This window comes from Narcine bancroftii, chromosome 3 (genome assembly GCF_036971445.1).
Source record: "Narcine bancroftii isolate sNarBan1 chromosome 3, sNarBan1.hap1, whole genome shotgun sequence".
NCBI lineage: Eukaryota > Metazoa > Chordata > Chondrichthyes > Torpediniformes > Narcinidae > Narcine > Narcine bancroftii.
The window spans coordinates 197,861,313-197,886,019 of NC_091471.1; the positions used below are offsets into that span (position 1 = coordinate 197,861,313).

At 40.0% G+C, this 24,707-nt stretch overlaps 1 protein-coding gene across 7 annotated transcripts in view; it reads left to right on the forward strand.

Moving 5' to 3' along the window:
- rapgef2b (Rap guanine nucleotide exchange factor 2b) overlaps positions 1 to 24,707 on the forward strand; it is a 370,696-nt gene that overhangs the window by 109,355 nt on the left and 236,634 nt on the right. For all 7 annotated transcript variants that reach the window (XR_011354029.1, XM_069926253.1, XM_069926247.1 and 4 more), the window contains exons 2-4: positions 10,062 to 10,132; positions 12,956 to 13,012; positions 18,139 to 18,222. Coding sequence is in view for 6 of the 7 variants with exons in the window: in XM_069926253.1 (XP_069782354.1) it covers positions 10,062 to 10,132; positions 12,956 to 13,012; positions 18,139 to 18,222 (212 nt within the window). In the remaining variant the exon portion in view is untranslated. The remainder of the gene's footprint in view (positions 1 to 10,061; positions 10,133 to 12,955; positions 13,013 to 18,138; positions 18,223 to 24,707) is intronic.

The window sequence follows — 24,707 nt, forward strand, 5'->3', positions numbered from 1 at the left end:
TTTGCATCTTCAGGAACAAATGCACCTCTTGTCCAGGGTAAATCTGGACTGAAATATTTTGCAAAAATAATTCATATCCAATTTTAGAGGCTAAATATATTATGTGCCTTATAAACGTGAGCCTCTTGAGCCTTGATTGAAGAACAACAAGCAGTAAGCAGACAGAAAACACACACTTCTGAATCAGTCTGAGCCTGTCTTGTGTGAAGGTCTGATAGAAACTGTGACTAAGTGCTGAGCACCAAGCCACTTATACTGAGAGATGGCGGCTGACCTCTGTGGCAGATATCTCGCCACTCAACCCAAGACTTGATCTCAGACCCACCACAGCCTACAGGTTGGGAAGCACATCCGTGAAGTCAGTTAGATAGTTTCAATTGATCAGCCTCTCGGAGGAGTTAGAGGGCATCAAATTGGTTTCATTGTAGTTATGTGTATGCTGCTACAATTGTAATATGCATTGAAATGGTTGGCCACTAATGGTTAGTTTCCTATCATTGATGCGGTCAGAGCAAAGGTACTCAATGAAGCGATCTCCCAATGTGCGTCCAGTCTCTCTGATTTTGAGAAGGCCATAACAGAAGCACAGGATGCAGTAGATGACTTCCACAGACTGGGAGATCGCTTCGCTGAGTACCTTCACTCTACCTGCATCAGTGATCTCTCAGCGGCCAACTATTTCACTTCTGCGCCTCACTCCCAATGCTGACAGGTCTGTCCATGGCCTCATACTGTCAAACTAAGACCACTCATAAATAGGAGGAGCCACACCTAATTTTCTGTCTGGGCACTCTCCAACCGGATGGCATTAACATCCACTTCTCCGGTTTCTGCTAATCCACTCCCTGTTCTCCCTCTCTTCTCCATCCTTTTGTCTTCTTTCCTCCAGCTCTCCACCCCTTCTCTCTCCATTCACAAAGCCATCCCTTCCTCCCCCTGTTTGCTGTTGTGCTCTCCCTCCTTTATACACCAATTATCTCCTGCCTGTGACCCAATACTCCTCTCCCTGAACCTCCACTCCACCATTTTTTTTGGATGTCTGCCTACATTTTGCTTACACCTCGATGAAGGGCTCAACACAAAATGTTGGTTACGTATCTTTATATTTGCTTCTCAAGCATCGTCCCACTGAAACCTGAGACGCAATGCAGCCCCTTCCCTGGTTGGGCTGTCATTGTATTATTTCAAGAAACCCTCTTGGATCTACCTAACATTTTTCCCCCTTGTAACCCTTTGGTGCAAAGAAATTGGAGTGAGTGATTTTGATTTCACCAATATTGATTGCAACTTGGTGAATCAATATGGTTAACTCCCTTGCTTTTGCATCTTACCATAAAATGCCTACATAGCTGTATTTCTAACCTCTGCTGTTTATTACAAGGTATAATGTATAATTCCTTCAGTGTTATAAGCATCTTTATAATTTCTGAGCTCTATCCATTTTGCCTCAGTAAGTAAGCCATCCAGTATATCTTCTGGGTGTAGCTTTATTCTCCTGAATCAATCATGTAATACACCACCTCTATTACACGTCTGTCTATTATGTCTGAAAAATCAACACTCTTGAATGCTGAGCTGCCTGTGTTGCACCTCTACTCAACCAAGTCTCTGTAATGCCACAGCATCATTGTTCCAAGTACTATATCAGGCTCCAAGCTCATTTGCTATCGAAAATGGGGCAGCATGTTTAACGCAAAACTATTACAGCGCCAGTGATCGCGACTGGGTTAGAATCCCGCACTGTCTGAAAGGAGTTTGTACATTCTCTGCATGGCTGCATGGGTTTTGCCCCACTGTTCGAAGCGTAGTGGGGGTTGTAGGCTAATTGGCTGGCACGGGATTGTGGGCCGAAATGGCCTGTTACCGTGCTGTGTCTAAAAAAAATTATTCCTTACATTGAAATGAATGCACTTCAGCTCATTAATTCCATTCTATTCATTAACTTGGCTCTGCCTGTCCTTTTCTATCAGATTAACAAGTTGTAATCCCTACCTTCCCCTTAATCCCACCAGTTCCTGAGCTGTACCCCAATGCCATACCTGTTTAAACCCTCCTGAGTCTTGATTGAAAATTCTCTGCAAAGACATTGGAGCCCCTACAGTTTAGGTGCAATTTGGTCTTCTGCTCTGGAAGAAAGGCAAATTATCCTTGTATCTGAAGCCCTCCCTTTAAAAGTACATGTCTCCAGTTAAACTAAAGGCACTAATGTCCACCAATTGCACCCTTGGCGCCTATCCATGTGACTGCAGGAGATGCTAACACCTCCTCCCTCACCACCATTGAGACTGCAAACAGTTCTTCCAAGCGAAGCTACACTTCATTTGTAAATTTGCAGGGGTCATCTACTGCATCCAATGCTCCTGTTGTGACCTCCTTTACATTGGGGAGGCTGGATGCAGATGGGGAGATTGCTCGGCTCAGTCCACTGCAATAGCATGGATATCTCAGTGGCCATCCATTTTAATTCCCCACCTCATTTCCTTGCTGATGTGTCTCTTTATGGTCTCATGCACTGCCAGACTGAGAACACCCGCAAATTGGTAGAACAATGGCTCATATTCTGTCTGGGCATTCTCCAACCAGATGGCATTCACAGACACTTCTTCGGTTTCCATTAAAATCACTCCCCCATCTTCTTTCCCCCCCCCCCAGAAAAAAAAGCATCTTCTTCCTCCTGTCTCCTTTTCTCTAGTTCAGTCTCTCTCTCTTTCTTTTTCCCTCTGTCTCCTTTCACAGAGCCAAAATTTATTCTCACCTTTCCAGATTTCATATGCAATTAACACCTTTTGTCTGTTTGACTGTACTCCTCCCACTTCCATTCTTCCCCAATCTTTAATTTTGCCTATTTTTTTCATATACTTTAAGGAAGGGCCCAGGCCCAAAATGTCAGTAATTTATCTTTATGTCTTCTGGACACTGCGAGACCAGCTAAGTTCCTCCAGTATATCTGTGTTTTGACTAATGTTTCTAAATGCAGATTTTGTCCATGTAAGAGATTTGCTTTGTCAATTGCCAAAGCAAATCTTGAAAATATTTCCCTGCAGTGAAACAACACCAATTACTGTTGAGAGAAAAACATTCCGGCAGAATGTATGTCCATTTGTAATATGGGACATAGGTTTTTGGATTATGGAAATAGCAAAATAGACTTTTGTCGGAACATATCCGTCTGTAACTATGTTCATGCAATCTGAATCTAATGTTGACACTGCTTACTTTGAAGATATTTTAAAATCAATATTTTAAAAGCATTTTTGTAATAATTATTTTGGGTATGAAGCATTCTTTCAAAGGTAATTTTTCCATGCATGAACAGTGGTAAAATATCTGTGTTGTGGCCAGCAGGAAAGAGTCCAAAAAATAAATCATCATGAACAAAGTGTCTCATTTTGTCACAGCAGTTTAGATCAAATGTATTCAATTTTCAGAAAACTGTATACTGTATACTGTGAGTTCTTGTTCATTCAGCAATAGGCTCATCTCTGTCGATGTTTGTTGTTTCAGTTTTTTTGCAAATGTAAAATTTAGGTAATATATCTTAGGTCTTTAATGTGATGGTTTCACAGTTAATTGCAGAAAAGCGTTGCTCTTAATTGTTCATTGCCATTTTTCCAGTAATCTATTTTGTGATAACTCTAAATTGTTGGCATCCCATCTGTCTTTCCAATGAAAAGCCAATCAAGTGTAATAATAGTGCAGGCGGCCATAGATAGGTTGGAGTAGGAGTTTGATGTGAATGAAGGGCTCAAGCCCAAAACATTGGTTATATATTTTTATATTTGCTGCATAAAGGACACTATTTGACCAGCTGAGTTTCTCCCAGAATTGTGTTTTTACTTCAACCACAGTGTGTGCATATTCAAACAAATATGGGAATCATACATGAAATACAATAGAGAAATCCTACCACGGACCTCCACCACCTAAAATGACAGAAGGAGAAGACAACGAAATGAACTGACTCAGTATATAAAAGTAACAGACAAAAATTTCTGTTTATTTTTATTAAGTGACGACATTGTTTAACGGGTTTAATGTATCTTATAGATTGAACTTTAAATAAATGGGAAGGGAGGGAGGGAGGGAGGGAAGGGAGGGGGAAAAAGGGGAGAAAATGACACTGTATATATTCAAGAGAAAAAATGTCTATGTATTTTGGTCAGTATGGTTTATAGTGTGAAAAATTTTTTAAAAACCCACAGTGTGTGCAGACTTTCGTGTTTTACTTCAGAGTAGGAGTGGGCTGGTAAGTTAAAGTGACAGGCAAGTGTAAACTTAAGAGTTGCTTCTGTATACTGAACACTTGTTTTGAAAAGCAGAAGATCATATTTTGAATAATAGAAGTATTGCACCAAATAAGGTCAAATAAATCACTTCCTCACATGGAAGGAGTTTTTCAAAAATTATATCACTATCAGGCCATAGTCACTTCTGCTAAATGCAAAGATAATCACAGCCTACCTCATTTACTCACCATTTCCTCTTCCCCTATCCCTTCATTGTCTAGGCCAACATGAACTTCACCATCACTAAACTCAAAGGAGTTGCCACCACTGCAACCCTTCATTTCCCCTGTCGACTCAGCCAAGCCTATATGCATTTTTCTTGGGTTTCTTTCCTGTCTTTAATGTACACAAAACTCTTCTTGTGACTCGTTGTTTATTCTTACAATCTTATTCCCATTCAGCTACTCCCCATTTAACTCCCTATTCTGACTCAGGCTAGGTAATATTATGAATAGGTCTATTTCCTTGGGCATCATACACATTCCTTTCAAATCTACTTGCAATATTACATAGTTTCTTTAAATAATCCAAAGCAGCCCACTCAGGTTATGGATTGCTTCATACTGTAGTTCTGAGTGTTCTGACATGGTTTCTGGACTCCAATGTGGAATCTGCAAATGATGACAATGGTGGGAGAAGTGCTTAAATGACCAGATGAGCATATTGTTTGCAATTTTGTACATTACCTGCAGCTTGCATGCTGTGACTTGAGCTACTTAGTGGCAACCAGATGCTTCCCCTTCCCCAACTGAACAATTTAGGGCCTAAGATTCCCATTTGAGAATTTCCTGAAGGAGTTTTTGGTCCATTTTTCACATGGAAGAATTCAGAGTGCTCAATTTAGGTATTTGCTATGGGACATACGGTTGTTGTGCCACTGTTGGTAGTGGAGCATGATGGTATGTTCGCTTGGCTGTACATGCATGCATTAGTTTGAATATCCTGCACTCAGATTTGGAGAATTATTGACAGGAACTGTGTTCTGAGGGTATATTGTAGGATGTCTGTCTCTTGACCCATATGAGAAGAAGAGCATTGATAGACTGAGATTGATGAGGAGTTTAAGATCTTGAAATATGCCATGGATGTTAAATGTGGTGGAGGATGGCGGAGGTGTTGTCTAGTCATGGAGTTGTGCAGCACAGAAATTTGATCCACTACATCCTTTTTGCCCATCCAAACCTGTCTGTATTAGGGTTGTACCTTTGATATAGGACTATTCAAATGGTACACTATCTACTTTGACCGTTTTGAGTTTTGTGTGCCCGATGGAGATGTGGGGGGGCTGGTAGTCATGGTGGGGAGCTGGCTGATGGAGGACCTCAGTTTTCTTCAGGCTGACTTCCAGGCCAAACATTTTGGCAGTTTCCGCAAAGCAGGACGTCAAGCGCTGAAGAGCTGGCTCTGAATGGGCAACTAAAGCGGCATCGTCTGCAAAGAGTAGTTCACGGACAAGTTTCTCTTGTGTCTTGGTGTGAGCTTGCAGGCGCCTCAGATTGAAGAGACTGCCATCCGTGCGGTACCGGATGTAAACAGCGTCTTCATTGTTGGGGTCTTTCATGGCTCGCCAAGGCAAATAGCGCCTTTGGAAGACTACACAAAAGAGTCTGGAAAAACAACCAACTGAAAAACCTCACAAAGATAAGCTTATACAGAGCCGTTGTCATACCCACACTCCTGTTCGGCTCCAAATCATGGGTCCTCTACCGGCATCACCTACGGCTCCTAGAACGCTTCCACCAGCGTTGTCTCCGCTCCATCCTCAACATCCATTGGAGCGCTTTCATCCCTAACGTCGAAGTACTCGAGATGGCAGAGGTCGACAGCATCGAGTCCACGCTGCTGAAGATCCAGCTGCGCTGGATGGGTCACGTCTCCAGAATGGAGGACCATCGCCTTCCCAAGATCGTGTTATATGGCGAGCTCTCCACTGGCCACTGTGACAGAGGTGCACCAAAGAAAAGGTACAAGGACTGCCTAAAGAAATCTCTTGGTGCCTGCCACATTGACCACCGCCAGTGGGCTGATATCGCCTCAAACCGTGCATCTTGGCGCCTCACAGTTTGGCGGGCAGCAACCTCCTTTGAAGAAGACCGCAGAGCCCACCTCACTGACAAAAGGCAAAGGAGGAAAAACCCAACACCCAACCCCAACCAACCAATTTTCCCCTGCAGCCGCTGCAACTGTGTCTGCCTGTCCCGCATCGGACTTGTCAGCCACAAACGAGCCTGCAGCTGACGTGGACTTTTACCCCCTCCATAAATCTTCGTCCGTGAAGCCAAGCCAAAGAAAAAAGAAAACTATCTACTGGTGCTGCCATTTTCAAGGAACAGTAAACTTGGATCCCTAGGTTTTTATTGCCAGAGGCACTTCTATTCACTGTATATGTACAACTGTTTTTTGACTTCCAAAAATCCATCACCTCATATTTGTTTGGGTTGAATCCCATCAGGCAAAGCTCCACCCAACTTTCCAACTGATCTGTATTCTGCTTTATCCTTCACTATTCACAAACACTAGCAATTTTCAGGTCAACTGCCAAGTTGCTATTTATACCTCCTCCATTTATATTTATGTTTTTAATATATGAAGGAAGTCCCCAGGTTACAAGAGGGTTCTGTTCATGACCCAAATTATTCATAAGTCAGAAATGAACAAAAAAAGTGTTTGGAAGAGGATCATGAAAACAACCGTGTTGGGACAGACTGCTGCCAGCTGGCCTCACTGGTTTAGTGAGTGAGTGAGTGTGGCACACAGAAATGCCCCATTCCCACCCTTCAAAGGATAACTGTAGCAGTGGTAAATCTATCCTCATCCTCCTGTCGGTCTCCCAAATGCTCGTTCATAAGTATGTAGTATCCAAAAGGCTGGTATTCATAACTTGGAGCAGCAAGGATCACAGTACACCACAAGTTACAGACTTCCATTTTTTAATCATCATCCCCTGCCACCTGTCACCATACCAATCGATTGGTATGGTGATCCTGAAAAACGACTAACTCATTTATAGTTTGATATGTCATTCCAATCTTTTAATGTGGAAACATTTTGAAATAGAAATACAGTTGAAGCTTGATCCACTGTGTTCAACATCAATAGTTTTAGTTGTCAGATTTTGTGATGGCATGTTGCTTGCCTTTTTGGTATTTAACAATACCTGACATTTTAATACAGTGCTGTTAAATTTTGACTTGATTTTGTTTATGGAGCAATTACAGATCTAATGTAATTGTACAAATATTAACATAGTAACTTTATGTTCACTGTTTAAAACTGGACATGCTATGCTTGGCTGAGAGTTCATTTGGGTACTTTTCAAATAATGTTATCCTGTAAGCCAGGTGGTTATGCTGTCAAGCTTCTTGGCTTTAATTTTAGGTAAAAATTCCAACCTTGAATAAAAAGGCTCTTTTCTATACAAGAATTCTTCCCTTGTCTCAAACAGCTGCCCAGATTTCCAATGTGTGAAGACTGCTAAATCACTCTTAGAATATTTCCATGTTTACTTTTATCTTTATGGAAGAAATGTAAAGATGATGCAAAGTGTGAATATGATGACTGTATATTACTTGGTTCAAGTAATTTGCACAAGACTGAATGGTAATATTGGTGATTGAAATAGTATTCAGTAATTTTCCTTTTCGCAATTTTAAAACACCATGATCTACAAACAAGAATAAAAATTTATATTGTACACTTTATATTTGTACCTTTTATTGTGACATTACTTTCCCAATGATTTAGAGTAGTTCAGAAATGACCTTGGGTTGTGAAAGCCATGTTTTTTGAAATGGATATTTTTAGCAAATTTAGTTAAGTCTTTTTAAATATTTCATGTTAATAGCTTTGCATTGATGGACTGAGATATATTGACTGTTCCTTGTGATTCTAAAGGACATTGAGCAATGTTACCCCATGGAAAATCAAGTCTTGGGGTTTGGGGAACCTGTTGGGAGTCCAGGGCTTACTTCATGACAAGTGGTGCATCACCTGTCACTGTGCTGTGTCTTTGGACTTAATTGTGCAATTTAGCAGTAAAAGTTCAGTTTTGCTGGAATTCCCCATAATTCTTACATGAAAGTTTGTATTGAATGTCCAGATTTGCCACTAAAAAAGACACTAAAACAATTGCCGTTTGAATGGGATTGTTCTATTGCAGAATGGGAGCAGGTGACTTTAAATGAAATCATTTTCATATTTTTCCTTTTTTAACGATTAAGTAGCCTGAATTTCAATAAGCTTTATCAAGTAGGTTTTTTTTTTCATAATTTACATCAATTTTATTAATGTTTAAATCTTTCTGAACATCAGAAACAGTTAAGCATTTCAATTCCTTGGCAGTTTGAATGATGACAGCGGAAAGCATCATTGGGATGTCCTTCCAACCATGAAGGACATCTACAACACTCAATGCTGGCGAAAGGCAATAAACATTGTGAATGACTCCACAAACCCCTCAAGTAAACTGTTCACCCTTCTGCAGCACTAGGGCCCATATGTCCAGATTGGGCAACAGTTTTTTTCCCTGAGGCCATCATACTCCTGAATTTCCAGAACATATGTGCATAGAATACCTTGGTACCATCTTAATATTTAATATTTTATGTGTTTAACTTCTATCTTAAGTTTCTATAAATATGCTCCGTGGTCCTGAAGAAATGCTAATCTTGTCTTTACAGTGTGAGCATGGTGTGAATGATAAATAAAGGTGACTTGTTAAAGTTCTAACTTTGCTATCTTTCAAAACATGCCATGGTATTCAGACTGAGGGGCCATAGGAATTTGGTGCTGAGGCCTCTAGCATCAAGTAGCCTTGCAAGATTCCATCGATGTATCTGTATCAAGTAAAATTGCGTCTGAGGAGAGAACAAATGGCAATTCAGGTTGGGGAGGCTGGGTGAAACAGGAACTGGACTGTTTGCCCCAAGCTTCCCATCATTTCCAGCAGACTAATCTTAGGACCACTTATGGTATTTAAAAAAAATAATTGTGAAAAATTCTTGCAGCACTGGAAATATTCTTTATTGGACTAATATATGTAATAGGAAAATATTTACCACAGTTGGCGTAGCGGTTTGTGCAATGCCTTTACAGTGCCAGCGATCAGGTCAGGATTTGAATCCTTCGCTGTCTGTCAGGAGTTTGTACATTCTCCCCGTGTCTCCCCAGGTTTTCCCCAGGGGTTCTGGTTTCCTCCCACCATTCAAAACATATGGGGGGGCGCTGAAGATTAATTGGGTATAAATTGTGGTATGGATTTGTGGGCCGAAACTTGTGGACCTTGTGCCATCTGGTAGGAGGTACTGCAGCACTAGGGACCATATATCCAAATTGGGCAACAGTTTTTACCCCAGGCCATCAGACTCCTGAATTCCCAGAATGTATGTGCATAGAATACCTTGGTACTGGGGACTCTTACAGTATAATTCTTAATGTTTAATATTTTATGTATTTAGCTTCTATTTTGTATGTTTAAATTTAAAAATGTAAAAATTAATTTTATGAGGTCTAATTGGGGGAAAGCTTTGAAAGTGCAGCACTCTAAAGATAGATTCTGAAAGGGAATTTGTGCTTTATTCTCTTTATCTGGTTGAAAAAGTATAGATGGTCAATCTGGAAAAAAAATGAAATAGTTCCTTATGCTATATAATTTTCCAAATGATAATCTCTTCATATCAACATTTAACAGATGAAAAATAACCATAACCAAAGTTACTAATGAAATTTTGACAGTTATATTAAATAACAAATTATTTTTGATTATTGTTTTTGCAGGATTTGGAGATAGTTTATTCCTATCTTCATGGAATGGAAGCACTGTCAAACTTAAGAGAACATCAACTCAGGTAAGAGTGAAATTTCAGGAGAATGTAAACTGTTTTGTTCACTGCAGTAGTTTTTACCTATTTTATAAGGATAATATTTACTTAGTTGTCAGCATGTTGCTTTTGATCGATTGATCTCATGGTGTTTTTATATTTTTAAGAATTTAGTGAAAGCATGGCATCTGATTTTTTTAAAATTGAAGGCTATATATGGATTTTAGAAGTACATTCTCAGTAGATTTTGCACTTGATATTGACTATTGGAACTCAGCCAGATCAAGGAGCTAAGATTTATTCAAATCTTTGGAACTTGGCAACTACAAAGTGATGGGATGTGCTGTGGAAGTTCTCTTTTTGTGGATTCAGACATGTATGAAATTTTCAGTACTTTAAGGTCTCATTTTATTATCAGCGGATCACCCTAAAAAGGAAAAAAAATGCTGCATTTACGTGTTCCTTTTCCTATCTCAGTTATTTACTTCAAAAATCCTCATCTTTTTTGGATGCTTGAGAACCAAGATCTCTAATTTCATAGTCTGCCAACTCTACAAAACTCATTCTGCCTTCTTTCCCAATAATTAAGACTGTCTTGATATTATTTAAGCTGCTTTATACCCATCTTCCTGTTGCAAACTTTATTTTCTGCCTATAACCTTATTTCTTTTCTGATCAATTATCATGTCTTCAGTCTATACTGAGAACCTTCATCCAACGGCGCAAACTTTTATTTTGGGCACCAGGCTTTTACACCTTCTCAAAATCCAGATACTCTGCATTTACAGGTTCTCTATCAACTTTGCTTGCTGTATCCTCAAATAAGCCTTACAGATGTGTCAAATTTTGATTGGATGTTGTATAATAATGAATAGCAACAGGATGGAAGCATAATAGTGCAGTAACTTGATCTCTTGTAGCATATAGAATGCTGATAGCTAGAATTTTTTTCAATCGCTGAGATATCAGGTTGAATCTTTGGCAGCGTTGTAGTTGATATCAGCACCAGTAGATAGTACACACTAGAAGTAGAAAATAACAATACAACCAGAGTACACTTGATGTGTAGATTTGAGAACATTATTTGCACACACATGATCACAAGACCATAAAATAAATATTGCTTAAGACTCTGAAACTTTTACTGAGTTTAAAAAAAAAATCTTACTGGTGGAAGTCACGCACAGTAGCTCTGACCTTCAGAACTGATATATGGATAGGAAGGGCTTAGAAAGGATATGGACCCAGTGCAGGCAAATGGGACTCTCCCAGAATGCCAATTTGATCAGCATGAGCAAGCTGGGCCACAGGGCCTGTTTCATGCTGTATGATTCTAACTGCAAATCTCTCTTATCCTGTTTGACCTGGATTCAGTCTTCCTATTGCCTTGTTGGCAAGAACAGTTTTCACTTACTTGGAGAGTAATTTGTAGTGAATATTTTAACATTGTAGTAACCTTAAATTCTACATTGTTAAATTTGAACTGCATGTGATCATTCCTATGAATTAAAAGTTCATACAGAGCTTTTCATGATTTTTTTCCAGTATTTTCTTAATCATTCTCTTAAGTGAAAATATAATTTTTCTTCTTCTGCTCTTGGAACTTGATGAATGAATGTAAGGTGGCAAAATTAGTGTGGTGATTAGCCCAATATTATTGGCGCGGCAGCAACCTGGGTTCGAATCCAGCACTGCTTATAAGGAGTTTGCATGTTCTCCCCGTGTCTGCATGGGTTTCCTCTGGGTCTTCTGGTTTCCACCCACAATCCAAATATGTATGAGGTCAGTAGGTTATTTGGTCACATGGGTGTATTTGGGCAGTGTGGGCTCATGAGGAAAAAGGGCTGAATCTCTAAATTTAAAAAAAATACAGTTGTGAAAAAAAGTTATATTTTTATTCAGACTAAAACTTTATCAAGAGGGAAATGCAAGAAACTGTAGATACTGTAACCTAGAACAAAAATAAACTACTGGAAGAACCTGGCAGGCCAGACAGCATGGTAAAGGCAAAGGGATCCTTGACTGTGAGAGTGTGAAAGGGATATAGCCAGTATAAAGAGGTGAAAGGGAAAACCCTGGAGAACTTTTTGATTTGAATATTTTTGGAAATGTAGGAACAATATGTTTGCATCCATAGATGAGGAGTCAGATTAGGACTTTTTATGGATTATTTGATGGGACACTGTTCAAATGAGGTGTTATCCATTTGGGCAGTTGATATTGTTGCTTTGGGATGTTTATTTCTTGGTGTCATTTATTGAAGTTGTCTTTTTTTTAAGATTCTTTATCTTCAACGTTTTGACATTTTTTGGTTTCAGTATTTTTTGTTCTATGTTGTTTTCATTGCTTCATTGACTTATTTTTTAATAGTGTTAAATTTCTTATGCAATTTTTGTCTCTTGCATAAACCATCTGAGCACATTTTGATTTCTAAGTACACTTTTTGGAGTGGCTATTCTATCTCAGTTTTATTTGTTCATTATTACAAATCCATCAATAACTATGTTTTTGCATTGATATCTCTCCAATTTGGATAGAAAACTTGCTGTCTATTAACTTTACCTTGAAGAGAATAATACCATAATTTTGCCATCCTTTCACGCAAAATAGTCTTGTTTATCCTTCTGGGTTTTGTTCCTCAAAAGGGTAAATGTCAAAAATATAAAGCTCTGTTTAGTCTTTCATAGATGCAATTGATCCTTGAACTTGTATCTCTTTTTGTTTGGCTCCCAAATTTCACATTTTTATGTTTTGTAATTATAGCATGAGTAATTTAGGAAGCTTTATTTGAAAAAAAAATTGCCCATCACTATTTGGCAGAGAAAAAAAAACTTTATTTTTCTGTTACAGATTAATGTGCGAAACTGTCAGATATGAAAGGCATGAAGCAAATGAAGTCCTATACTAGTAAGTAAATGCCTTTAATTTTGGAATTATATCTTCCAAATATAAAATATGGGGGAAAAATCCTCAAGATGCATCAATATTCTATAAATATTGCCTTGATCTTTTAAGTGCTTGATGACGCTCTGTTTAATTTTTAAAGTGTTCCTTCATCCATAAGAGTTGTAAGAGCAGCGGTAAAGTAACTCTTTTCTGTTTCATTAAACTTTCTGACTGTGTTCTCTTTCAATATTTGTCAATTCATTTTCTCTTGAAAAATTTTCATTTATTCATTTATTCTATTTGCCTTCCTTTACTAACAGGATGAAATATTTTTGTACATCTTCCTGTAAGCCAGATTTCTCCCAGTACACAGTGCAAATTTAGTAAAATTAAGTGTTTCAATCCTGAAGTGATGACGGTCAGCTTCTTGGATTTGATTTCAGAAATAATTTGGATGTTGTTTGCTAACTTGTTTAAATAGATTAAAATTCACCCACAGTTGGTTTTGTGAGAGTAATGGTAGCAACTCTGCTTCAAATTCAGTTCCATTAACTTGAATAGGGGCAGCAGTAGTTCTAGAAACCAAAGAATGGAATTAATTGTCAAAAATCCAGGAGGATGTGCAGAAATTGTTTTTTATTTCATTTGTTTTATAATCTAAAATCATACACTTAATCGGCAGTTGAAGAAAATCTAGTAAAAAATGAGTATGTACCTAAAATTTGAAATAAAATAACTGAACAACAATGTAAGAAGGAAAGTGGTTCTATTGAATTGCTCTTTGAAAGAGCAAGAACTGGAAAGATGGGCCAAATGGCCTCATTCTGCGCAGAGCATTTTTAAGAATTATTATTCCAGTTTCTTCATTTATACATGTCAGCACTACTTTTCCCAAGATAAATTTGTTTTGTAAAATCTGCATAGTCTCTCTGAATTATTCTGAGTTTAGTACCATACATCTTATTTAATCTTGCTAAAATATTTTTTTTAAGCTATGACACTTGGCTAACAGTCTAAGTAGAGTTTTGCACCATAAACAATACCATCTATCTTTGGAAGGGAAGACTGTCTGCCAAATAATCCACTATTCTGAAAATAGATGCAACATATTTAACACCAATGTATTCCTTAACTACCTGTACTTATTACAAACTCAGGTGAATTTGGGTTAAAGACTAGAGTTGTTTTTGGTAGGTAAGGTTGCAGCTCTTGACTTTCAGTCTTTCAATGAAACATTCTGCCCTTATTACTTTAATGTTATCATAGTTGTATGTTTATGACAAAGATTAGTCACTTTCAAGTCGGTAAGTGCATTTTGTTAGAGCATGGTGATTTTTCCAGTATGAATTAAGGAACGGAGACAGTGAGCTGTTATCATAGGACAGTATAATTGCAGCAATTTCATGCAAAAGCATTTCCACTGTGCAGTGCACTGCTAGTTAACACCCAGGAGGCATTCCTAGAACTAAATCACGAATGGAATCGTAGCTTAAAGGGATCAATATAAAAACAATAATACGTTACTGACAATGGTGCAGTGCTGGGAAGTTGGTCCAAAACCCTACCCTGCAAATTGCAGAGCAATAGACATGCTGTGAAGGCCCCCCCCCCCCCTCCCTCCCCCCCCCCACCATCTGCTGCATGCTGCTCTGCCAAAAGTCTGCTGCAAACTCCTGCCCTCTGCAGGAATAATTAATCCATACCTAGATGTAGAGAGGGAGCATTGAGTAAGGGTGTATGGTGGGCCAGGACAAGCTGTGCAGTTCTTTGGCGGTGAGATGAGCAGCTCAGACTTGCACCCTGAGAACTGTGGGAGGCGATGGAATCTGCCAGATGAAGCCGCAGAGGTCGTCCATTTCAAAGAAATGAGTTACTTAGCTAGGAAAGATTCAGAGCAATGTGGGCAAATGAGACTAGCTCAGTTGGATAACCCAACTGGCATTGACAAGTTGAGTCAAAGGGGTTGTATCTGTGATGCATGACTTTTTATGTTTGATGACAAAATTTTCCTTAGCCTTAAATTTTCTCTGTGAAAACAAACAAAAAATGGTTACTGGGCCTTGAACTGTTCACCATAGTGTGTTCTTCTGGTTAGGGAGTGTGCCATCGAACAAACAGATTTCAGGTTTATTTCAGAGTACGTAATTGACATCACAAACAACCCTGAGATTCTTTTTCCTGTGAGCAAGGCAGAATTAACACTTATTGGTGGTGCAAAAAGAACTGTACACAACATATACATGTAAACAAATGAAGAACTGTGAATAGATAATGAAATGTAAACAAACTGACTGTATAAAGAGAATTTAAAAATCAATAAAGTACAAAAATAAGAGTTCTTATTTGTCTCTGATTGAATGTGTTGTTGAGGAGTCTGATGGTGGAGTGGTAGCAGCTGTTCCTGAACCTGGTTGTCCAGGTCTTGTGGCACCTATTCTTCTTTCCTGATGGTAGCAGTGAGAACTGAGTGTGTGCTGGGTGGTGTGGATCCATACCGATTGTTGCTCCTCTCCAATGGCAGCATTCCCTGCAGATGTTCTTGCTGGTGGGGATGGTTTTGCTTGTGGTGTGCTGGGCTGTGTCCACTACTTTACACTCAGGGGTATTGGTGTCCCCATACCAGACCGTGATGCAGCCGGTCAGCACATTTTCTACCACACATCTGTAGAAATTTGCCAAGGTTTCTGATGTCATACCAAACCTCTGCAAACAGAAGTGAACACAGCAGCTCTATTGCATAGAAGAGGAGGCATTGAGAGAGACTTTAAGAATTGGCCAGTATTTCAACATATTGAGGAAGTACTAATGGTTTCCAGCAATGTCCTTCACCTAAGACATAACATTACTGGGTGTCAACATCATTCGCCTCTGCCCACCCAATATCAGTCTTCACATACTGGGGCACAGGAATTTGTGCTGTTCATGGCACAACAAATCCTTGTCCTAGGAATTCATGTTGGGTTGGTGGTGCAGGTCAGAGTAAATGTCTTTGTTAAAATTCAGTGGTGGGGAGAGATATGGAAAAGATTGGTATGAAATGATGCTGAGTGTTGTAAATTTGGTAAAAATTATTGTTGTTATATTCAGAATTTGGCCATCATTCATTAACAGATCCAGCTCCAAACCGTGTCATCAAATTTGCAGATGACACAACAGTAGTCGGCCTCCTCAACAACAACGATGAGTCGCACTACAGAAAGGAGGTGGAAAATTTCGTGATGGGATGCGAGAGTAATAAGTAAAAACACAAAGCTGAAGACCTTAACAGGCCAATCAGTGTCCTTTATATAGCTGACATTTTGAGCTAGTGCCTTTCATCAAAGTATGGAAAAATGTCGGCAGGCATCCACACAAAAGAATAGGGGGAGGTGGGTTTGCAAAGGCAGGAGGTGATAGGTGAAGAAGGGAGAGAGGGGTCAGCAGCGATCAAGGGGAGGAGGGAGAGAGGGAGGAGAACTGGAAAGGGGAAAGGGAGGGGTAAGAGGAGAGCAGGTTCACAAAAACTGGAAAGTCTATATTAGTGCCATCTGCTGGAGAGTACCAGATGGAAAATCAGGTATTGTTGCTTCAATTTTCAGGTGGTCTTGGTGGGACAGTATATAAGGTCACGGACAGTTATGTGAGCCTGGGAGTGTGACACAGAACTGAAATGGTTGGCTACTGGAAAGTCTCTGTCACTAGTGCGAATGGAGCGAAGGTGCTCAGCGAAGCAATCTTCCAATCTGTACCCTGTCTCTCTGATATAGAGAAGGCCACAAAGGGAGCACCGGATGCAGTAAATCTATCCTGAGGATACATAAGTGAAGTGTTGCTTCATTTGAACTGTTTGGGGCCCTGGGCCATGGTGAGGAGGAGATAGGGGTGGAAATGTGACACCTTCATTCCATCCACACCAGTGACAAAGACCTCCCAGAAGCCAACCATTTCAGTTCTGTGTCACACTCCCATACTCGTATGTCTGTCCACGGCCTATGTACTGTCCCACCAAGACCAACAATACATTAGAGGAACAACACCTGATTTTCTGTCTGGGCACTCTCCAGCCAGATGACATTAACATTGACTTTTCTGGTTTCTGTGAAGCTGGCTCCCCTTCCTCCTCCACTACACATTAATAACTCTGTTGTGGAGAGAGTAGAGAGCACTAGGTTCCTTGGACCTATTGTGGGCATGCAACATCTCCTTACTTGTCAGGAAGGCACAACAGTGAATGCACTTCCTGAGAAGATCAAACTGGGCAAGGCTACCAGCCATCATTATGTCCACCTTCTACAGGAGTTCTATCAAGAGTGTCCTGGCCAGCTGCATCACAGTGTAGTGTGGATGCTGCAGAGAAATGGATCGGAGGTCAATCCACAGGACCATGAGAGTGGGAGAGAGGATCACTGGAGTCTCCTGCCTCCATCGACGTGATCTACTGGGATCGTTGTTTGAAGAGGGCACACAAAATCATCGAGGACTCCTTCCAACTTGCATACAGCATTTTTCAGCTGCTCCCATCAGGAAAGAGATGCAGGAGTATCAGAGCCAGCACCACCAGGCTGAGGAACAGCTTCTTCCCACGGGCAGTGAGAATGGTGAACGACCAAAGGAACTGCTCACACTAACCACCCGAGACTCATTTAAAATCACAACATTTATTTATTTATATGTATCCTGTATCTGTATTATATGTCTGTATGTGTGGTTTTGTGTCTGCATGTTTAGCATAGTGGATTGCAGAACGCTGTTTCGTTGGGTTGCTCTTATGCAATCAAATGATAACAAATTTGACGACTTGATTTGTCTTAATGTGAAAAATATGCAAATACCAGAAATTTGAAATTAAAAGAAAATGCTGGAAATATTTAGCATCTGTGAAATCTCCACAAAAACTGTCTAACCAACTGAGCATTTCCAAATTTTCCATCCTTATTTCTAGCTGTTTGAACTCTTAACATAACTATGTTAAAAATATATGTTAATGTTCATGTGTTATGCCAATTGATTTAACCAATAGACTGTGCTATACTAATACACAAAAACTTGCTTCAGTAGGCTTTAATACACATCTGTGTAAATCTGTTTGTGTCAGTGCAGTTTATTTTATCAGAGCATGTTCCCATTTTCCTCTTCTGTGTTAGTTATTTTTCTTCTCTCTGTGCTAGCCCTGATGATATTGGAACCTGTTGGTACATACTCTTGTCTGGCTCCGTATTCATCAAGGAGTCGATGTTTCTTCCAAGAAGCAGGTATGTTTTCAATAAACAGACTTGTTTATATCAATGTTTAATATCAACCATTTGTTGTTTGAATATTGAATTTTCTAATTGTTATGCATGTTGTGGAATTAATCTCAACATATGAGATTTGTTATGTACTTATTATGAAGGAGCCCATCTGGCCCATACCTGCTCCCCCTTTTGTTTGTCTCTAATCTATCCCCTCGTGCCAAAACTCACTTCAATTCTTCTGCCACTTACGAACAGCAGAAGTAAACCTACTAGCATGTCTTTGGGATATGTGAAACAACAAGCCCAAAGATAACTTGCAAACTCCACTCATTCAACTCTAGAGATTGGAATCAAATTTGTGTCATTGGAGTAATGAAGCAGTGGTACTTGTTTTTTCTGCTCACACTAGTATTTATTATGCTTCAAATGCAGTTGGATTAATTGACATGTTGTCAATATGATGCTTAAATATGTGGAAAAACGAAGGTCAACAATCTTGTAATGAATTGTTGAAGAATCTATCAAATAAAATGATTTAAGAACTTTATTAAAGCATCTTGTATCTCTTAAAGCTATTAAAAGCATAAATATTTCTCTTTTGACCTCCCTAGATTAATCTCTTCAACTCCCTTATTATTTTATTGACTTCTCTTCCAACACTTTGTGAGAATCTGCCATGTCAACATATATTAACATGCTCTCTTTGTCTTCCTGCAGATAGTTTTCTTCTTGTGTCTACTTGAAGTTCTTAATTCTTTTCTTTGTATCAAATATTATATTAAATTTCAAACCAAGACACTAGCACTGCTTTCCTCCCTGAACTTTATTCATTTTATTCTTCTGAGTTCAATGTCTATCTATCCATGCCCTTATAAATCAACTCACAGTTAGGCCATCGCCTTGATCTTCCATCTCACAAGACTATTGTTTCTTCCCATTGTGTCAATGGGAAGAAAACATCTAACTTTGCATCACTTTCCATCTTCAGGGTATTTTGCCATCCCTTTATCTGTGCACTTTATGATAGTTTTCATGGAGTCGGGAAGGAGACGTCCTCAAGTTCGCTTGAAAGTATATTCTCAGATGGTTCTAAGTTCTGCATGATTCCTTTATCAATTTTTTAGATTGCTCAATTGCCCTGTTTTTCATCCTTGAATTGCTTGGTTAAGGTTTAAACTGTCATCTTCTCACCCTCTCCATTGCTCTGGAAAAGCTCAAAATCTCCTTCCTTCAGACTCAAATGTTTATGTTGTACAGCAGTCTGTCATTCATTGCCAGGTCCTCAGGATTATTAGATCCTCAGTCATCTTCTGAATAAGTTTAGAATGCCAGCATCATCCAGACTGCAAAGGTGACTCTCATCTTCTCTTCAGAATTACAAATGAGTTGAATCTCTAAGAAGTTCATGAACCTCTCTGCCATTAAAATTAAGATCAACCATTTGTCTTCCTCTACTGAGAATACTGTAAGCACTCAGCAGGCCAAACAGCATCAAGGGGAAGATAAACAGGATTGACATTTTCAGATTAGGGCTCTTCATTTCAATTGGGAAAAGTAAGAGGATAAGCAATTTTAAGGGTAGGGAAGACAAAAGGATGTCTCTGTGGGGTTCAGTCCAAAGTTATCAAGTTACCAACAATTTTAAAAGCAGAATATGAGATAGAAAACAATTAAATATATAAGATAAGAGATCATCATCTCTGGGGGGAGCGAGAAGAAAAGGAATGGTTTATTGAAATTATTAAATTCATTGTTGAATACCGAGTACTACAGCATGCCCAAGGGAGATGAAGTGGTTTTCCTTAAGCTTGTGTTGAATTGATTTGGATTGTGAATTGTTGATTATTGTCACCTACATCAAGATTTATTGAAATAATTAGTTTCGTGTGCTATCCAGACAAAGTCATCTTGTAAAAGGCCATGCAAAATAGAACAGAGTACTACAGAAAAAAGTGTCAGGACATATTGAGATTGCTTTATGAGAACACCTTTTGCATATTGGAGGTCCATTAAATAATCCAAAAACAGTGGGAACGAAGCTATTCTTGAATTTGGTGATATGTGTTTTCAGAAAGGAGGATGTGAGGTTAGTGATTGATGAACTGTACAATGCTCCAATAGCCTTGAGGTGGTTATTTTTAAAACTCTGATACATAGGTATCAGCACTGTCCCTCTCCAACTGTGTCCTAGACTTCCTGACCTGCAGAGCACAAGCAGTAAGAATTGGTGACATCACTACCTCAGTGATTATCCTTGATTCCGGTACGCAAACTAAACGTCTTGCCATACACCCTATAGATTGTGTGGCTAACCATTCCTCTAACTCAACAAAGCTGCAGATGACACCGCCATTGTAGACCAGATTACAAACAGTGACGAGGCTGAATACAGGAAGGAGAGAAAAACTCTGAAGGCATGGTGTCAGGATAATGCTCTCTCACTCAGTGTAAACACAACAAAGAAACTGACCATTGACTTTAGGAAACTATATATCAGTGGTACTGAGATGGAGATGGTGGAGAGCGTCTAGCAGTAAATACCACTAATAACCAGTTCTGAGCCAACCATAGGAATATTAAGACCAAAGAAGCCAACAATTGGCTTTTCTTTCTCAGAAGCCTGAAGAAATTTGGCGTGTATACAAGGTCTCTTGCCAATCTCTGCTAATGCAACATAGAAATTTTCCTGTATGGATCCATCACAGCTTAGTATGAGAACTAATCAGCCCGAAAGTGCTTGAAGCAGCAGAGGATTGTTAACTCAGCTTGGGCCATCTCACAAATTAACTTCCCCACCATTGATTGTCTATATCTCTCACTGTTTCTGGAAAGCTGCTAACATATCAGATCACCCATCCTACTCTTGTCACACACTTTCCTCTCCATTTGTGTCGAGCAGAAGGCACATGTGCTTGGAAAATATGAATCTAGTTTCAAAGATGGTTTCCTTCCTATTGATAAAATACTCTAATAAACTGAGCTGCATTCAGAACTGTTTGCAATTTCTTATCGTCTTAGGCAGAGCAGTTACCATTCTAAGATGTGATGCATCTAGATTAGATACTGCCTATGGTGCATTTATAAAGATTGGTAAGAGACTTTGTGGATGTACCACTTTTTCTGCGACATCTGTGTCATTGTGAATCATCCTACATCATTGGGGAAATCCTTGATTCTGGTGCCTGGAAAGAAGGTTAAAGACAGAAGAGACAGTGTGATGGTGGGACTTAGAGTGTGACACTTTGCTTGAAGCTCAGACTTACCTTTGCAGACTGAAAGGAGTATCTGATCTGCATTTGGTTTCTTCCTCGTAGCAGCATTGAGGGATAACGTGAGGATAGACTTGAATTTTTTTAAAATAATCAGCTGAGATAGTGGTGTTGTGGACTTGAAATGGCAAATATTCAGATCTTAAACCCTGAGCACCAGACTCTTGGAAATATGTCTTTGAGATAATGACGAGGAAAGGTTATAACCATTTGATTGAGCAGGTAGTGGAAACAAATCCAATACCTATAGTACCATTTTTGGGGACAAGATTTCCCACAAGGACAGTGTTTAGTTTTGGCTCTTTATGTAAAGCGTCATGAAGGGAGAGTACTTAGAGGTTTATTAGACAGAGAGATTGCAAACATATCCCAGAATTATGAATGGCCAGAAAACCAAAAGGGAGCCTGCACACCCAGTTATATTGTGTCTCACAATATTTTACCATGTCTAATCTATGAAAGGATTTGCCTCCCAGAACTCTCAGAAGATGATGTGCATAGAAATCATAGCTTCGTTTGGGAATGAGAATGAGATTTGGTCTTATGCCAGTCAACTAGCAAATTTCATATCTTACATTTTCGGAAATAACATTGCATTCATGAGAGGTAATACTTTAAAGTCTTTCAATGTTTTATAAAAATTACTGTGAAAATTGGATCCTTCCTACCCTCTATCCCCTGATCCACCTCATCCTCCTCCCCTCCCCGACACTCTCCACCCCATTGAATCTCCCCCTGCCTGGTCTCCACCATACCCTCCAACCTTCTGGAGCCTTCTGAGGTGTCACCTTCTTCCTCCTTCATCCACACCTGAACGAGTTCCATGCATGCCATGATGCTGAACACTTCTTCTGTAAGCTCCATGTCCATGGCTACTTCCAGACTACAATACTCCACTCCCCACTCCCCTCTTCTCCTACTTTAAACATTCTTGCTCCTCCTGGACACCTCGTTCCAGACTTCTGTCTGCTCTGGACCTTTATATTTATAGCTTTCGCTGTGACATCAACCGTATCGACTTCTCTAGTCCCCTCACTCATTCCAATCTCACCTCCTCAGAATGCCTGGCCCTAAACTCTCTCCACACTAATCCCAACCTCACCATCAAATCTGCAGACAAGGGTGATACTGTTGTGGTCTGGCGCACGGACCTCTATCTGTCTGAAGCCAGACGACAACTCTTAGTCACCTCCTCTTAATTACCTCTCCAACAGAATCCCACCAAAACTCAACAAATCACTGTATCATGCACCATCTCTGAACTCATTACTTCCAGTCACCATCCTGGCATGGTTTCCAACTTTATTGTTTCTCAACCCTGCACCACTCATTTTTATCTCTCACACAAGATCCGCAAACTCAATTGTCCCAGCAGACCCATTATGTCTGTGTGCTCCTGCCCCACCAAATTGGTCTCCCCTTACTTTGAATCTGTTTTGATCCCCCGGTCCAGTCCCTGCCCACCAACATCCGGGACAGTTCACACACCGTCTATGTCAACAGCTTCCAGTTCCCTGAACTTGATTGCCTCATGTTTATCATGGATATCCAATCCCTATATACCTCCATCCCTATATGGAGACCTCAAAGACCTTTTTGGTTTTTTTTTCTGGACAATAGAACTAACCAGTCCTCCTTTGGCTGGGAGAACTTGTCCTCACCCTCAATAATTTCTCCTTTGACCGATCCCACTTTCTCTAGCTTCTGTATCCAAGATGAGGACTTTCATGACATATCATTAGAGATGCCCTCCTTCTTCAAACAACATGGCTTTCCCTCTACCAGCATCAATTTGGCGTTCACCCACATATCTTCCATTACCCGCACATCTTCCATGGCCCCCTCCGCCCCATGCTCAACAAGGACAGGATTCCTCTTGTCCTCACCACCAGCCTTCACATCTAACACATCCTCCTCTGCCATTTCCACCACCTACTACCTGATCCCACCACTAGATACATATTCCCCTCTTCTCCCTTCTCCGCCTTTTGCAGAGACTGGTCCCTATGTAACTCCATTGTCCACTCCTCCCTCCCCACCAATTGTCCCCATGGGACCTACCCCAGTGACTGCAGATGCTCCACTTGTGCCCACACCTCCTCCCTCACTACCATTCGAGGCCCCAAACAGTACTTCCAAGTGAAGCAGCATTTCACTTGTGAATCTGCAGGGGTCATCTACTGCATGTGATGCTCCCGTTGTGGTCTCTATGTCGGAGAGACTGGACACAGACTGGGAGATCACTTTGTTGAGCCCCTCAACTCTGTCCGCGCAATAGTGTGGATCTCCCAGTGGCCATCCAATTCAATTCTCCATCCCATTCCCTTGCTGACATATCTGTCCATGGTCTCATCTGTACTGCCAGACTGAAACCACCTGTAAATTGGAGAAACAACAACTCATTTTCCGACTGGGCACCCTCCAACTGGATAACATCAATATTGACTACTCTGGCTTTCATTAAAACCCCCACCACCCTTCTTCCCTCCTCTCACATTTCCCTAGCTCTGTCTCTCCATTGCATATCCTTTCACACAAACATGATAAATTAACAATTAACACCTTTTGTTGGTCTGGATTCCTTCCCCTGAATTGTGAGACTTTCTGACATTTTATGCTTTTGGTTTATTCTTCTGCTTATTTCTTAAAGAAGGGCTCAGGCCTGAAATGTTGGCTATCTTGCTCGCTTGTTGAAAAGCCTTAACTTTATTTTCAAGTATGTAACATAAATCTGCTCATTTATTTATTCATTTATTTATTTATGTGCATGCCTTTGGGGAGGGGTGCATTCTTATTATTTATTGTACATGTCTGGGATCTATGAGGGATCAAGGATTCCATGAAGGGGTCTAAAAGGTTTGGGGACCCCTGCTTCAAACTATAATTATTGTACTGGTGTGATGATGGCAGTATGCCATACACTTCACCACCTTGTGTCCTGGTAGCCCTGGCCTCTGTCATATTACAATCCCAGGGCACTGACATTCACTGTATTTGTCTTGGCCTGGTTTAATTTCCTGAAATGCATCAGTTCACACATGTCTGAGTTAAATTCCATCTGCCAAATTTTTCAGTTAATCCCCTGTCCCTACCCCCACCTTTTTACTTAGGTGCCTGTCTGCTTTTTGCTCATACCTTTATGAAGAATCTCAGGCCTGAAACGCCAGCTACCATTTACATCCTATAGCTGTGTGAGCTGCCTATTTTCTCCAGCACTTTTGTGTATTGCACTAC